Genomic DNA, 18,123 nt, shown 5'->3' on the forward strand with positions numbered 1-18,123 from the left:
AATTTTTAGCTAGGAAACAGAGGTTGTATTCATACATCCCCTGTACTTACCATAAGGAACGTTGTCCTTAATATTTTATCATATTTTTATATTGACTTTTATTTAACCCATAGGCTAGAGTTTTAAGCCATAAGACTGTCTTTTTTTATTAATTGCAATCTAATTTCAACTGATTCTAAATACATAAAATTAATGTATGCAAAGCATGTTTCCAGTAAAGAAACGATTTTCCAAGATTTTCTGCTTTTTGTTCACTTAAAAAAAAAAAGACTGATGAGAAAATATTATGTACCTTTTTATAAAGGAGGCTAAGAAGTGGACCCTTTGCTGAAATGGTGAAAAATAAATGTAACTTGATAGCAAAAATTATTCCAGGCAAGTTGAAGTCCACCTCTATCTCCTTTTAGATAAGTTTCTTCCTATGAGAGGAAAGTTAATGCTCTGGTATGTGGCCATTCCAGTTATTTAACGTGTAACAAAGGAAAGGGTTCCGCATTTACAACTCAAGTTAATTTACTGTTTTTCCCTTTCTTCCAGGGTTAATCAGAAGAACATTTATTGTCAACTTTATTTTTAATCCATTTAAAATTTTACTTTTTCTATATAATTCTTCTTTACAGGGATTGAATTAAAATATTCAACATCCTCAGAAAATATAAATAAACTTGCTTGTCGTCAGAGTGCATAAAATTTTACTGTTTAGCAAACGTCACTGTTGTGCATGTTTTCCCCTTTGGTTCATACAACTCATGTGGCTTTTCTTTTTTTTTTTTTTTTCTGTTCTTTTTTGTTTTTTTTTCATTCATGTTACCTCTTATTACATCCATCATTCCATTTTTCTTTCCTATTAGAGTGAAATTGGACACAGCCCTCCTCCTGCCTACACCCCCATGTCAGGAGTAAGTATTTCACAATCAACCTTCATCTTTTAGGATTTTTGGTCTTTGCTTATCATGTTTCCTCTCTTGCCTCTCCATAATTTCCTCATTTTGCCTTTGCCAACAGTGAGTTAAGAATTTACTGTAGATTGTGTACCTGCCTATGTAGATATGTTTTATCTCAGTAGATAATCCAGAGTTGAGATATCATGCATCAACAGTAGCTTTTGATTTTTATCTGAAGAATTTACCTGGGCTCATACATCATGCTTCTGGGTAAAGAGGTTATCTTTACTTCCACGATTATAGGTCTTGGGCTAAAAAGTCAGAATCTCAGTGGTGATTCTCTAGTTAGATACTAGAGACTCAGAGTCACAGTAACCACAGACTAGAAGGCAATAAGGAAACATCACCATTCAAGCTGCATCACTGTACTTCTGTCCTTAATGGCAACTGCCTATAGTTAATGACATTGCCATTTGTCTTGAAGATTCACTTTGGATTTTTACATTAAAAATAGGCAGTTGTGGGATAGGAACATGAAATACTTTTTATTAGATCATGTGTTAGGTGGTTAGTAAAATTAAAATATATATTTCCAAAATGTTTTCCCACAATTGATTTATTTTATAAGAAAAATTGGAATTTGAGGTGTTTCTAGTCTAATTCAAACTCATTGACTATTAGGGGGAAAAACTCAATTAAGAAACTCTGACTTTACTCTGAAAGACAAACTTCCATATTCTTTTGGTTATTAACATCCATATTTTTGACAGCTATTCCTAACAATACCTTTGGTCCAAATGTGTTTCTACTATTGACAGAACCAGTTTGTGTACCGAGATGGGGGTTTTGCTGCAGAACAAGGAGTGCCCATGCCCTATAGGGCCACCACCAGCACGATCCCAGAAGCCCCAGTTGCTCAGGGGGCTACCGCCGAGATTTTTGATGACTCCTGCTGTAACGGCACCTTACGCAAGTCCGTGGCACCCCACGTCCAAGAGGACAGCAGCACGCAGAGGTACAGCGCTGACCCCACAGTGTTCGCCCCAGAACGGAGCCCACGAGGAGAGCTGGATGAAGAAGGTTACATGACCCCTATGCGAGACAAACCCAAACAAGGTACAAGCAGAATGTTCAGAAATGATTGCCACTCGACATTTGTCTCTATCAAAATAAGCAAAGTATGGAAGGGAAATTGCCAAACTATCTGCCTATGTAAAATGTGTGATCCACAAAAGGCTTAGGCTGCTGCTATTCCTAGTAAGCTTTCTGAATCAAAAGCGTCCACATCATCTAGGGGCTTTTTTAGAAACCAGAATCTCAGGCCCCACTTGAATAGGAATCTGCATTTTAACAAGATCCCCAGGTGATTTTTATGCATAATCAAGCTTGAGAAGCACTGAGCTAAACATATCTTTATTGGAATATTTGAATGAGGTAGCATATCACAAGATTTCAGAACCCTTACTCCATTGGACTTATTGTGGAGATCATAAAGACTGATGTTGTTGGTAAAAATGTCCAAAGCTTTCAATGGCACCAATAAAAGACTTGATTGATGCATTAAAATGGTGTCATTTAATGACCTAGTTTATTATAAGAAATTATGACTTTTTGTATGATACATTTCAAAAATTAAAGTTCTGACCCTGCATATACTTATATGTATACCATCACATCTTGAAAATATTCATAGCTTGTGCCTTTACAAAGAACAGAAGTAACTTTACAAAGTTAGTAGTAGAAATGTTAAACACCCAAATCAGATAACATTTCAGTTTGAGAAAGCCTCTTTCCTTTTATGTTAACAGCATCAGAAAAAGAAGATGGATGATTGTTATTAAAAACCGGTGACTGTTTCTTAGAGTCTTCTAAGTGTCACAGTAAACTGTATTTTAAGACTCTGAATAAAGGCCCATTGTCTCACTTAATATGCAGTTATATTCACTTTTATAGTATGCAATTAAGGGATGCCTAAATACATATTGTCAATAACCTATTAAAATATATCCACCTCTATATGTATGAAAGTATTACTGTAACGAAGAATTGGATGTTGACAGTAGCCCAATAGTGACACAAATGTAGGTTTTGAGAAGATTTGACAGATGCCTAAAAGTGAAATCCTCTCTGGGAAGATTCTCAACTCAACCATAAAATTATTCCTGTCTACAGAACTACATGGCTATACAAATTTGCATCAGGACAATAGATAAGCAGATTGCTTTGAGAAAAGGTAACTTGAACCTTCTAAGAGAAAGGCAAGTCAGTCTGTGTAGACTCACTGTAGACCATCCCCAGATTTTATTTCTGAGTACTAAACTAAGAGACCCACATTTATGTAGAACTCTAGCCCAGTTCTCAGTAGAGACTTTTAGTATAGACATTCCTATACTTTCCATTAAGAAGTTTCAGGACTCTGATAAGAAAAATCCAATTCTGACTCCCTTATAGGTATTTTTCACATATTTTTCTTAAAATGACAGTAGCTTTGAGAACCATTCAAATTAAAACTTATGATGAAGTGTAAAGTTCAGCCTCCTCCTGTAGGGGCAATAGTGAAAACAGTGCAGTAGAACGAGATTATTCAACAGGAGTTAGGGAATTTGAATTCTAGTTCAAAACAAATTATATCCTTCATCATTTAATCTCAATTTTCTGTCTATAATGCTGGAAGAATACACCTTGCACTTCCTTTTTTCACAGGATTGTAAAAAGGGATGAAATAATAGTGACTTGTAAATTATTGAACTGTAATCTGTGTGTATGATGGTGGGATATTCATTACTGTCTTTTAACTTGCACATGATGCTAAATAGTTAACTATATCCAGTAGGCCTATATCCAGGAAAAAATAACCCTGGGTTGATGAGATTTTTCTCTCTACATGTCGGGTTTATTATAGGGGATAGAAAGTTTGTTTCAGGATGGTAGCATCTCAACAAACAGTTATGCCCTCTCCCTACCCCAACACCAAAGTAGGAATAGCTAAACTGTCATTTTTGTGCATATATTTAAAAAGAGGGTCTACTATATATGTGTATATATGTCTATATATATGCTATACTATAAGCATAGGAATAGAATTAAACATGAGGAGAGCAGCATTAATTAGCAGTATTTTTGAAAATTCTAGCCCAGTATCTATTCTAGCCCAATACCTATTTATTAGACTGAATCATGCAAAATAGCTGCTATATGACTAGCTTCAACCTACAAAATAGCAATTTCATGATTCAAACTAATAATTTGCTATTTTATGATTATGATTAGCTATTGGAAATAAATGTTACAATTATATTTATTGTTAAGCATATATTTTGTCAAGCAAGTCAATATAGAGGCATGTTAGATGTCTATATTATTTGATTAGTTGAGTCTTTTCCTTAGATGTTTTCTTTCCTGTGTGTAAATCTTTCTGAGGGAACATCTGTAATCAAATCCTTGTTACCTATGCAGACATTCTAAGCAAATTATGTAGACTAAAAACTACTTTTATTTCACTTCATCCATTTATCTTGACATGGAGTTAATCTGTAGACATTTTGATCTTCCAATATTCTTTAAAAATTCTCATTTCTCCATATTTAAAATCTATTTAACCTTGATAGTTTGTCTTATCTTCCAACATAAATTACCAACTTTTAGAAAATAGAAGCATTTAAACAACTGGCCCCATAAGTAGGAGAGACAAATGCAAGCAGAAAGAAAGAAAAACAATCTAGGGGACAGGGACTCTGACCCTGGCCTTGTTGGTGCCTTGTTTTGTCACTAACGTTTTTTGCCCACTTACTCCTCTTTCATATGATAGTAGTAATCAACAAAAAATTATTGTGAAAATTCCTGAAATATGTGGCTTTATTGTCCTGGAAAAAGAAGCTAACCATTCTGTATAACCATGGTCTGATTAACATTTTCCAGAAAGTAGATGTTAACTGATACTTTTGTATTACATCAGAATACCTGAACCCTGTGGAGGAGAACCCTTTTGTTTCTCGGAGGAAAAATGGAGACCTTCAAGCTTTGGATAATCCTGAATATCACAGTGCTTCCCATGGTCCACCCAAGGCAGAGGATGAGTATGTGAATGAGCCACTGTACCTCAACACCTTTGCCAACACCTTGGGGAACGCTGAATACCTGAAGAACAACGTACTGTCTGTGCCAGAAAAGGCCAAGAAAGCATTCGACAACCCTGACTACTGGAACCACAGCCTGCCACCTCGGAGCACCCTTCAGCACCCAGACTACCTGCAGGAGTACAGCACAAAATATTTTTATAAACAAAATGGAAGGATCCGGCCTATTGTGGCAGAGAATCCTGAATACCTCTCTGAGTTCTCACTGAAGCCAGGCACTGTGCTGCCTCCTCCACCCTACAGACACCGGAATACTGTGGTGTAAGCTCAGCAGTGGTTTTCAGGTGGAGAGAGACGCCCGCTCCAGTTTCCCCGCTGCCTCTCTTTCTCTTGTGGTCTTCCCTCTACTCTCAAGGCCAGTAGTTCTGACACTTCCCAGTGGAAGATATCAAGATGCAATGATAGTTATGTGCTTATCTAACTTGAACATTAGAAGGAAGGACTGAAAGAGAAAGACGGGAGGAATCACACTGTTTCTTCATTTCTCTGCATGGGTTGGTCAGGAGACTGGAACAGCTAGAGAAGGACCAGCAAATATGAGACAATACTGCCTGCTGTCAAACTAGTTCCCAACTTTTTTTTTACATTGTTTTCTTTGCCTGCCTTCCTTCCTTCCTTCCTTCCTTCCTTCCTTCCTTCCTTCCTTCCTTCCTTCCTTCCTGTATTTCAATGCACATGCTTGAAAGACCCAAGCTGCAGGACCCGATGTGTACATTTTCAGCATCCCTGGAAATCCTAATGATGTTTCCAGAAGAACAAAATGATAACCTTTTTTATAATGTATGATAGTAACTAAGATTGAAAATCCAATCTCTTTCTCAGACAGTTTCAATCTTGACAAGCAAGAATGACCAACTCAGCTTTCATAAGTTTTGAATCTTCATCAAAGTTATAACTAGTAATTATGTTTGGAGAGCTCTTTTGTTTTTTCTTAATTTTGTTTTGCTTTGATCTGTCTCTTCATATTACTTTCTCCCCTCTTTTCAGCTTTAATTTATAATTGCAAACATTTTTCCATCAAACCTTCTTAGGTGTTGCTATAAATTGAAAGAATTTTAAAAAGAAATATTTTAATATGGTGAAATGGCCACTGTTTTAAATATGCAGTCTTTAGAATTAGAAGGGGAAGCCAAGATATTAGTCAAATGTAACATCAAATCTTACTTTTGTGTTTTACACTATTGAATATGTATCCCCGCCCCAATCCTTTACATTCTTCAACATTTTCTTCCCTTCTATGAATGACAGTACTTGATAGGCAGTTGGTAATGTTAAGAGTAGAAGGGAAACTAAGAGACAGTTCTGTGTGGTTCATGAAAACTACTGACACTTTCAGGGGTGATCCAATGGGGAATCCATTGAACTGGAAGAAACACACTGGATTGGGTATGTCTACTTGGCAGATACTCAGAAATGTAGTTTGCACTTAAGCTATAATTTTATTTGTTCTCTTTCTGAACTCCATTTTGGATTTTGAATGAAGCAATATGGAAGCAACCAGCAAAATAATTCATTTAAGTACTTTTTTTTAAAAAAAAAAAGAGCTAAGATAAAAAAAGACTGTGGAAATGCCAAACCAAGCAAATTAGGACTTTGGAACACTTTGGGATTATGGTGAGAGGGTCAGCACATGATCAACATGTGATATCACATTTCCTAAACAAGGAAATTTGTCCAGTTTGTATACTCCACTTGAAGGAATGCAAGTAAGGATTGGCTTGAATTCCATGGAATTTCTAGTATAAGACTCTATATTAAGTGGAAGGTAACTCTTTGCACATAAATTGGTATAATAAAAAGAAATACAAACATTCACTGCTTATAGATAGGTCCTTGGGTCAAAAGTTGTAAATAAATGTGAAAAAACTTCTCATGTAATTATTTTAATATCCAACATACTACTCTTTTGATACTTTATATAATAACTCTTTTTCTTCAAGCACAGCATCCTAGTTCTAGAGCCACCTTTCTTGTGTATCACTTTAAAGAATACCTACTGAGTTAAAATGAGCAATGGGAACAAATGGTAGGAATGAGTTTTCAGGAAAAGGGGGCCTCAGGTCAGTAATTAGAAAAATTAGATAGAAATCTCTCTCTTTTAGGAAAATCTGGCCCAATTCATTTGGAAATTTAAAAAATATTTCTTTCCAATGTTAAAGTATTGGGATCAAATTTGAATGTATAACCTAATTGAAAGCAATTAGACTAAAAATCTCTATTGGCAAAGAGGAGAGTTTAGAGAAAAAGGATGAAAAGAAATCTAGGTTTCTGCCTATTTTGAAAAGTAGATCTATCTATCCATTCAGCTCCCTTATTTTTTCAACTCATATTTATTTATAGTCTACTAAAAGCACTGTGTTATGTGGGGAACACCAAGATAAATGCAATACTATCCCTAACTTTAAAATTTTACAATCCAGATTTATTTGGCATGACATTTAATTTTTTTATATAATTCAAGGAATACAATTGCATGGACTATTTTATGAATAGTCATATAAAATCAACTCTTTGTTAAAAGATCTCCTGTGAACTCATGTGGGACATGAGTGAAACACCCTACAAGCTCCTGAAGTTAGCAAATAGGATACTTTCAGTGTTATCATTCAAACACAAACTGTTCTAGAAGGATATTGTATCACTGGCTAATTGTCCTATATGGATTCTAACTTAACCATTAAATCAACAATAGATGTTGGTCTTTGGCCAGGAACATTGGAGAAATTGGGATTGGTTTCTTCCTGAGTTATGAAAAGTGAGGGAAGCTTAAAGGCTGAGGTAGAGCAAGCGTGGGGTTTGTGAGAGCTCTTCCAGTGAAATTCAAACATGAACTACCCAGGGTTGAAGACACAGAATGACTCAGGGGCCACAGCCTAATAGCTTAGAGCTCTTTCACCCAGTCAGAGGAGTATCCAGGAAAAGGGATCCTCACATCAGTGTTTATGAAAGTTTAGATATAAACCTCTCTTTCTAAATAAATCTGTACCAACTCATCACTGACAGCATCCTTGTTGGATACTAGAACTTGATTTTTTCTCCTGATTTACAATATTCATATGGTTTCTATGGGGATATGAAAAGCAGAATCACATATTGAAGAAGGAAAGAAAAATAATTATTTTACTGTTAAGGTAATAGAAATGTATTCAGTGAAGGTAGTGTCTCTGTCATCCTAGGAACATAAAACCGTTACACATAAGGTACTAATAACTGGAGATAGACGCAAGTATAATCCAAAATGACCCAAAATGCTTCACAAGAACTTTATTGTTCCTTTTGAATGATTTCTGTAGCACATACTTGATTTCAGTTGTTTTAGGGTTTCTCTTTTGATTTATTTTTGTCCCCCTAGGAAAACATATTTCAGAGTGTATGAGAGGGAGAAAAAAAAGGTTTCATTTGTTCCAAAGAATAACTTATTCAACTCAGTAGAGTGAAATTTTGAAATGCCAATTAAAGCCTGTGAAGTGCATCAGAATATCAGCTTATTGTAGGCTAGTTATATCAGTGCAAATATGCAGAATCAATTAAGTAAATTTGAAGAAAATTAATAATCAAATTACACAGACTGTATTTTTTAAATCACCAAATCTTGTAGCTTATACCTATCTTGGGGAATCTTATTTCCAGGTAAGAAAAACTGTATAATTAAATGGTTGTTTAGGGCAGTGGTTCTTAGGCAGGTGAGGAAAGAAGTTTTCTAAACCAAGGTAGACCCAGAACCTCAAAGCATCCTGAACCACAAAGAGATGCTTGAACTACTGAGTAGAAATTGATTTTCCAAATATTAGTGGCACAGGTTAGGATGAAAGTTTTTCTCGGGTAATATTCTTGAAATGGAATGAAAAACAATGCAAAACTCAAATCAGATTAAAATGTATAAACTAAAAATTTGAGATTGTTTTCTTAGTAGATCAGGAAGAATGACAATATTTGTAGCTGGAGAGGAGAAACAGTGTTCTTCTAATTGTATATAATGTATGTGTTAATACCTTGTAAAATCAAGACTTGGCATGAAGATCATGTATATTTCCAATGCCTAGGACAAACCAGTAGGACTGTGAGATGCTGCCCCTACATGAAGTTGAAAGGGTTATCAACATGCTTTTTGAAGTGTCAAAAACTAAAAAAAAAAAAAAAAAAGGAAATTGGTTAAGCCCGACAGGGAAGGATGTAAATACATGTTTTTCTAGAGCTATCTAAACTTTATTTCAAAACTTGAATTATTCATCCATCTATAAATGTTGGTTATTTAACTAGTATATGTAGTTCATAAGGTAATAGAAAAGGTGATTATGAAAGCATGTATATATCTGGACAGAACCATGATAATGCTGTAAGATGTAGATTTAGTTAGGTTAACAGATGTTAAATGATTTTAATACTATTAAATAAATCACACTAGAAAACTAACCACAAAATATAATGTAGCAAAATAAAATGCAGGATATGAAAATGTAGGATGGATTTTGCATAGTAAAAAATGTTTGCCATTTAAAATTGTTGTTTGTTAGGTTGAGCTGAAAGTGGGCATATAAAAAGCAGGTTCCACTTATGAAAACTTGCTTTAAAACATTACAATTATTTTTTTTTCTCATTCTCTTATTCCTTTACCATTTGTAAAATGTATTACGTGTAAAGAGGAATTTTTCAAATTTGTTTTGCAAATACCACCTTGTAGAGTTTAACAGGCAAATATGTTACAGATGACTTTAAGTAAGAGGTTTCAGAATGAAGTGAAGGAAATATAAATGTTCTATTACCTTATGCAGAGACAAAAAATGAGTGGTGTCATTTAGTAAACAAACAAAATGCATTTAATTTGTGACATATCCTTTCTTTTTTCTATGATACCCTCCCATCTCCAAAAAGAACCCAAGGAATTAATTAACAATATTCTGAGAAATAAATGCTAAAGCAAGCATTTCAAACTGCCGTATTTCCATTGTTTTGGACAATAGTTGATAGCCAGATGATTTTTAATAGGGCAAATGAGAAATTCAGGTGGATAAGCTTCTAGTTATTGAAAAGCCAGAAAACTAAATCTACTGTATATCCTATGGGCAGAGAATTCTGCTGGGCCTCTCTTTATCCATATGGTTTTGAAGGACAGCCTGGTACCCATGCAGACACCTAAAGGCAGACTTATATCTGCTGATTGCCATTTGCTTAAGAATGAATAAGAGTATACAGATGTAGACTGGGCATCATTTTAAAATAACACTATCAGTAGAGACCTTGATATTACTGATATTACAAAGGGGCCAGCTTTTATACTTCTGGGTAGAATTAATACATTTTTTTCTAATACCAGAGAGCCTTTGCAAAAGTAGTTCTTTCCACAATTGCAAACATTAAGCTGTTATGGGCACAGTGTTGGATCAGGAGTCCTTCAGTTTATATGGACACATCGCTTTAGTACCATGGGCTATTTTGTTCTTTTCATTAAACAAAGTCTCTATGAAATAAAATTTTCAGACTTGGTTCAAGCCCCACTGATTTTGTAAAGGTAAAAAAATGTAGGATGTGTCACTTTTGCAGACCCCTGCCTCACCTCTTCACAGCCAGGTGATCTTTTGGGCAGAAGAAATGCTTCTCTAGTCATGAGCTGAAAAGACTCCAAGCCCCAGTTTCATGGAGGTTTTCACATGCTTCCCCTGGAAAATACTCCCTGACAGTCAGCTTTGCAAGTAAGTGATTATCTTGTTAGGAATCACAGAAACAATTCATTTCTCTCTGGACCTTAAGGAAAATGCTGCCTTTACTTCTTTTACCATTGGCACAACTACTCCATGTACCTTACTTTTCTGCCACCCTAGTTCAAGGCGGCCCTCTTGATGCTGTGCCTGTCTTAAGCCATAGTGGAACTCTGAGGTCCCACACGCTGCTTTGTAAAACATTGATTTAGCCTCTGCCCTCAAATGTCTGACTTTTCCATAAAAGATAGTAGCAATTTGGACATTGTTTAAATTATTTCTCAGATAAATGACTGCACAGAGCATACTTTATGATGTTAAAATTATGCTTTTCCATGAAGATCGATTCTCTTACTATGTCCTTCTCTGTAGGAATTTAAGTCGAGTCAGCCCTGTGATGAATCTTGAAACTCACATATGTGCACATACCCGTGGTAGGTTTTAGATTTAATCTTTTCATGAAGACTTTACATTATAATAAGTTATTTTTGCCAGCAAATTAACTTATTTACTTTATTTATCTTACTTTGCTCCTGATTGCAAATATTTTACAGCTGCTGTATATATATATTTTTTTTTCGATAAATGAAGAGTCTTATTATCATAAAGGTAAAGGCTATTCAGCTCTGAGAGCCACCTGTAGCTCTTTACTGGATCATTCATCCCTCTGACAAATATATAATGAGTGCAGTTTCACTGAAAGGAAAATCCATGTTGTCTAATAGGTTGCCATTTTTTTCTCTACTTTTGCTTTTTAAGGATATTTTTCTTTCAATGCTCTAAGTGTTTTACCCATATCACAATAAGTGGTTACATTTGTACAAATATAAAAAAAAAGTTCCATACCTGTAGGCAATAGTCTAACTTGTCCAAACCACTTTGCCTTTACTGCTATTTTTATCCCTGATATGTAGCTTTTTCCCCTAGGCCTGTAGCTGTTATGAAGGAAAGCAAATCATACCTCCTAAGTATTGACATAACCTGATTCTTGAGTACCATTTGCAGATATTTCAATTAGTGGGGGGGTGTACCTTTTCCCTAATGTGAGAGTCATTTTCCTGTATATTTCTGGATCTCTCAGGGGCTGGGAGGGGGGCGTGAGGGGGCTACACCATAGCACTCCAAGAATCCTTTGGGATTACTCCAGTAGTCAACTATGAAAGTTATTTTCTAAGTGTAGATATGTAAGCTGTTCTTTTAAAGTAAGGTACTTTGGAATATTGTAGCATAAATTGGTACTGCTGTTAAATGGGTCGATTATTAAACTGAGCAGCTGTGCAAGGGCAGCTAACTTTGAATGCACACCTCACTGGCTGGTGTGTCTACATCTCCTGTCGTGAGCACCAGGGACTTGCATTGCTGCAGGTCAAAACTGCATTTTCACATGACATGACTAGGTGTTCATCTTTCCTGAGCACCATTATAACAAGATCAAATGAAAATGAGATCGATCTGCAAGACAATTCAGAGCACAAAATGTCATGTGAAATCTTCTCTTAAACACTCATCTCATACATGCATCAAAGTAGTTGACTAGTTGACAAAGATCAGTTCAGGTGACAAAGGGAGACACTTTACCAAAAAGGCAAAGGCTTAAGGTATTATATACATTTGTATTCATTTCCTCATGTTCTTAACTTGTAAAGAGAAAGCAAGCCCTCTCTCTTCTGAAGTATCTTCAAAGGACAGGGGTGCAAAAATAACTAGCTGGTTAGCCACTGATGTTTCATTTAAATCCCAGTGTTCAAAGTTAGCTGCCTTTTTGAAATAAACAAACAAAAAATACTACTGTATGTTTGAAAATGTGAATAGTATTTTTATAGCTTGTTAAAGACATGGCTAGTTGCATTTGTAAATAGGGATAATGTTGCTCTGATTTTCTTCTGTGGCCATCTTTATTTGGAACATAATTGTCTTTAGGGTTAATTTGTATATAAGTAATTGGCTTGTGATTGTTCCTTTTGGGTTGGAAGTTATCATTTTGACATTACTTGTGATTCTGTGTTCAGCACTATGGTGATGTGTTCAACCTCTGCACTCGCTTACACAATAGGATATGCCAATTGTGTGTGGTGTAATGTTACTTTGATTTTTTTCTATTTTATCTATGAAGGATTATGCACTTAACACATACTAACTTTTTTAATGTTAGGTATATTTTTAGTATAATTTCCCTTATTCTTTCTTCCCCTCCAACCCTTCACTCCATTCTCCTCCCTTCTCCCATTTTCTGTTGTCATTTGAGAATGAGGGACAAACAGTATTTTAAATTTCTGTAATTAGGCTTTTCTGTTAGTTCTCAAGGATCCTCTCTTGGCTCTTGGGAAAGAATTGTACCTGTACAAGGCAATTATAGAATGCGACCTGCTTTGCCTCATTCCACATTGATCATCCCAGCTGAACAATTTGAAAACTGTTCTGCCTTTTTGTTACATGAATCTGTCAGAAATATATTTTTAATTTAATATAAATGAAATTCAATAAAATATGAAACTAATGTTCTCTCCTGTGTCAGAAATTTGTCATAAGAAAAACCAGTTGGGGAAGAAGATTTGTTCTAGATTTAATAATCTGAAGATGTGAAAATGGGCTTATTTTAGTCCACATTTATGAATCTCATTCATTATTCTTCAGAACCCTTTGGTTGTTTGGATTGTAATACATTCCATATGTTTTTAGCATCTAGCACAAAAGCCTATTGATGTGTTCGGACTTACTCATCTGTGCAGACTATGCGTAATTCACTGTGGTTGGTTTGTTGCTTTGGGATTTAAAAAGTTTTTGAAATATTTGGTAAGTTGTATCCAAATAACATTAATATTTTTATACTATTTTTTCTTTCTGCCCTCATTTCAGTTTACAAAAATGGTGCTGGCAAATCTTTTGTTATAAAGAATATCAAATGCTAGTACCCTGCTTGAAGTAAGGGAGAGAGAATGGGACCATAAACAGTCAATCAACTCACGTGATTTGGGACAAGCCCACGGTAAGGTGGGAGAGTGTTACAGACACATTGGTGACGTGAGCAAGATCCTCTCCCAACATGTTTTTTATTCTAATTTTTCTATTTTAAATATTGTTTCTTACTCCTTCATACTTCCAAAGTGTAAGAACTTTAAGATTCCAGTAACTTCTCATTCAACATCCTATTACTCTTTCAAGCTACTTTAGTCATTTGAATACATATGATGTCAACTACATCGGTGCACAAAAACATATTTTTTTTCAATATAATATATTGGAGTAAGTTCTCTTAAATTCGTTCAGTTATAGGTCTTTAAAGATCCCGTTGGGGCTTCCCTGGTGGCGCAGTGGTTGAGAGTCCGCCTGCTGATGCAGGGGGCACGGGTTCGTGCCCCGGTCCGGGAGGATCCCGCATGCTGCGGAGCAGCTGGGCCCGTGAGCCATGGCCACTGAGCCGGCGCGTCTGGAGCCTGTGCTCCGCAGTGGGAGAGGCCACAACAGTGAGAGGGCCGCGTACCGCAAAAAAAAAAAAAAAAAAATCCTGTTGATTGGACCTCCTGCTATTTGCATGAAAATGCATACATTCTCTCCCTTGAATATTTTGACCTATTTATTTGAGATCATTGTCATTTTATTGTGTTCAGGGTGAAATACATCAAGGCTGCATGCATTTAACCCACTGATAGGCTGAGGAAGAGGGAGAAACAACTTGTGTTTCTATTGCTTTACTACCTTAAAAGATACAGTTGACATTTCCAGTGGCACCATGTGAGTTCATTCATAGTAATTGTAATACCTACTAATTGTATAGTGCTTGACCATGTATAAACTTATTCTGTGTATGTTGGTTTTTGGCTCACTACACTATTTTGAGATAAGTATTATTGAAATAGCCACAGTCATGCAGATAAGGAAAATAAAACTAAAATAACAAATCTAGCGTCATGCGACAAGTACCAAATGGTGGTACTCACCCTCAAAGCTGCGTCTTCTGATTTAAATATCTTTCTTTACTACACTTAGGTAAATGCTACTCTTTCTCCTCCTGCTGCAGAGGAATCTCGTTCTGATTGGAAAATAATTTACGTTGACAAATTGTCTCTATTCAAAACCACCAGTGGTCTTCATTAGTCCTTTGATAACTGCCCTGAAAACTTCACTCGGCCTCCTCAGACTACCCGGTAGCAAGTCATCTATGATGGAGAATCAGGTTCCTTTCACTCAAGAGAGATAAACACAACATAATCACAAGTAAAAGGATTTTAAAAAATGACCACGTGGGGAGCCTACTGGTAGTGTCCCCTTTTTCAGGGTCTTATAAATCTGCTCGGTAAAGACACCACTAGTCCCCCCACATATATCAGAGAATATGGCATATAACTATCCCTAGCTCTAGCAATGTTATTACATGCAATAATATTTCTAGAAATAAAACCTCACATGAAACACCTAATTTATAAATAAGTTGATAAATTTTCTAGGGTTTACTATATGCTAAACGGCCACTGGAAACAACTTCTGTAATACAGCATAGAATCTGATCCTGAACTAACCATCTTAAGATTAGAAACAGAAGACTGACTGTCACCCAGATAGCAATTTTAAAGCTATAAACAGAACAATTCACCACAGGATAGCAGTCAGGAGACTGTAAACCAAATAGTACACGTGGGACATGTGAATATTGAAATACCTGCTCTTGCAAGTTACCCATAGATTCTTAAAAGAGAAATACCCATCTCACGAACCTGTTTCTACTTACTTACGTTTCGAAGATAAGTAGAATGTTCTACAAAATGATATAAATCCAAGGTTTTCTGCCTCTTTTAGAAACAAAGAAAAACAAAAATTCCTAGCTTTAAAAACACATTGTATCAGCTGCACACCAATTCCTATTGCAAGAGGCATTATCTTAAACGTCCTCTTATACCGTCTTCTTCCATGTATTATGGGGACTTATTCAATCATCTTGCCTTTACTCTGTAAAGTTATTATATTTGTGTGGATTTCCAGCCATACAACAACAACATTAAAATAATAATAAAAATAATCCCATATGCCTGGCCCTCTGTTAAGACCTCTGTGCTCATTGTCTCATTTAACGTTCACTACAAACTTACAAGTTATTATTATTTTCCCCTTTTCATAAATGAGGAAAGTAAAATTTTAGTAAGGATAAAAAGCTTTTCCAAGGTTGCACAAAAAGTGGCCGTTGCTGGGACATAAACCCACTTGACATCAAAATACCTTATCCCTCATACTAAATTGTATTTATCTTATAATATTCATAATGCTGTAGCAAGTGTTGTTTTTCCTCAAACATTTAAACTCAGATGTGTGACAAATGCATATTTTTTCTGTTACAAAACTTATTTCCTTTCCCAAATCTCCAGTTTATTTAGAGGCAGAAAACATAAACTGACCACTTAAAATTTTTTCAGAATTAATTTGAAAAATAGTCAACCAATTTAAGGTTTTTCCCCATTGCTTGCTCTCAGGTATGACATCTAAATTCTGGGGCCTATATTATTAAGAATTTGCAAGATTCTCTATCACCCATGATAAATAACACAAATATCACTGACATCATATAAATGCTTATTTCTGCTGTGGGTCTGACAGCTTTCTTTTTTCTTTTCTTTTTTTTTTTTTTTTTTTGGCTTGTGGTATTTTAATTCCCCAACCAGAGATTGAACCTGCAAGGCAGTGAAAGCGCAGAGTCCTAACTACCGGACCACCAGGGAATTCCCCTGACAGTTTTCTTCTAAATGATGCCTTGAAAGACCAGACTGGCTTCATCTTGTGGCTTATCTATCTCAACATTCTACCTCCGTGATCTCCACAATAGAGAAAAGACTGTTGGACAAACAGGAACCTTACACTGCCACAGCCCAGGGGTGACAGATCATAGTCAATTGCTTAAAACTAGTCATCTGGTCCCACTCAGGGTCAAGAGAGCTGTGGGAATATATAGATATTGAGTGAACATAATTTTTTCTGCTACATGGCTGATGTAGCTTTATGACGATGGTGGGTAATGTCTAGCCCTTGGCCAATATCTGATGATGGCATCTGTTAGAATATACACTATAGCTCTGATTGTTGTTAATAATCATTTTTTTACTCTGTCCTCCACTGTGATGTCTACATTTCCATCTGGTATCTGGCCATTTGGTCTAATGCATAGTCCACAGTCATATGCCTTTAATGTGACCATGGTCCTTGCATTCTCTTACAAATTCCTGGACCTTTGTAGAGAAAACAGTAAAAGTGTGTTTGTTTACACTACTTGGAAGATCTGGAAAGTTGGTTCTGCTACCTGAGGCTCCCCATGCTCACACATCTACCCTGTGACTCCCAATCCAAGGGCGAGTGAAATCCTGTGAGACCCTTTTCTCAAGGTTCTGGGTAATCATTTGCATTTCCAAACTTGACCTAAGGGAAGGTACAAAACAAAATCATATTTCTATGAATAGAATCAGATTCTATTGATGGGCATTTACCAGAATCTGTTATTTTCCTCTTCATCTTAATTCTTCCTTTCCAGGTCAGAAAAGTTTTATAGATTGAAAAGTGGAATAGATAGGGAATTTAAAAGCCAAAATTCTATTGATTTTCTGAATCTGTTCTCCATGGTACCATGGAGGTCTCCTATCTTGTGGCCTGAAACAGAGTTCCTTATTGGGTCAAAGAAATTGTGGAAGGAAGGGGAAAAAAACAACAATTATGTACTAGGTAGTGTGCTAAGCAAATCACATGCATTATCTCAGTCTTTACAAATTATAAGGTAAGAGCTGTATTTTAACATTGTTGTGTTCTGATGATGGTCTGACATGACAAATGACCTCCAGATAGATGAAAGGCAAAGATCTTTATTACTTACAGAAGACTGCCAATGCAGGGCAACACAGGAGATTGCACCTGGGGAAAGGGTAACAGCAACTGGAACTGTAGGAGGCAGCTAATACGTGGAAAGCCAGGTGGAGTTAGCTAGGTGTCGAGGGCTCCTTATAGATTATTTTGAATAATTCTACAGGCCTAAGGAAGAAGAGGATGTCCTGGATATTTGGTATCTGGGGCCTCTGGAAGCTGGCTCTGTGTGCTATAACCCAGAGTGTTAGAGCCCAACAGGGAAGGGGGTGGAGTGTAGGCTTAGCAAACACCCCATCATGGGGAATTGAGAGTTTTTAGCCATGATCTCAAAATTGGGTCAAGACAGCACTTGTGAAATACTATATTACAAGCCATCATAGTTCCTCCTTTACGGTTAAAGTAGCTGAAATGTAGAAGTGTTAAGTTATTTAACCAAAGTCACACAATTAGGAGATCATGAGGCTGGGATTCCAATCAAGGTCCACCTAGATCTTGGCTATACCGCCTCCCTAAATGGACCTGTTCTCTTATCTACTTTCTTTAGTAGGGCTTTATTATGTTTTCTATTCA

At 36.0% G+C, this 18,123-nt stretch overlaps 1 protein-coding gene across 1 annotated transcript in view; it reads left to right on the plus strand.

The window, feature by feature from the left end:
• Positions 1 to 6,030, plus strand: part of ERBB4 (erb-b2 receptor tyrosine kinase 4) — a 1,100,940-nt gene extending 1,094,910 nt beyond the window's left edge. The window contains exons 26-28 of the mRNA XM_024763203.1: positions 852 to 899; positions 1,703 to 2,000; positions 4,840 to 6,030. Of these exons, the coding sequence (XP_024618971.1) occupies positions 852 to 899; positions 1,703 to 2,000; positions 4,840 to 5,285 (792 nt within the window). The 3' untranslated portion in view covers positions 5,286 to 6,030. The remainder of the gene's footprint in view (positions 1 to 851; positions 900 to 1,702; positions 2,001 to 4,839) is intronic.
• The last annotated feature ends 12,093 nt before the right edge of the window (positions 6,031 to 18,123 follow it).

The sequence above is a fragment of the Neophocaena asiaeorientalis genome, unplaced genomic scaffold (assembly GCF_003031525.2).
Source record: "Neophocaena asiaeorientalis asiaeorientalis breed wild unplaced genomic scaffold, Neophocaena_asiaeorientalis_V1.1 scaffold86, whole genome shotgun sequence".
Taxonomy (NCBI): domain Eukaryota; kingdom Metazoa; phylum Chordata; class Mammalia; order Artiodactyla; family Phocoenidae; genus Neophocaena; species Neophocaena asiaeorientalis.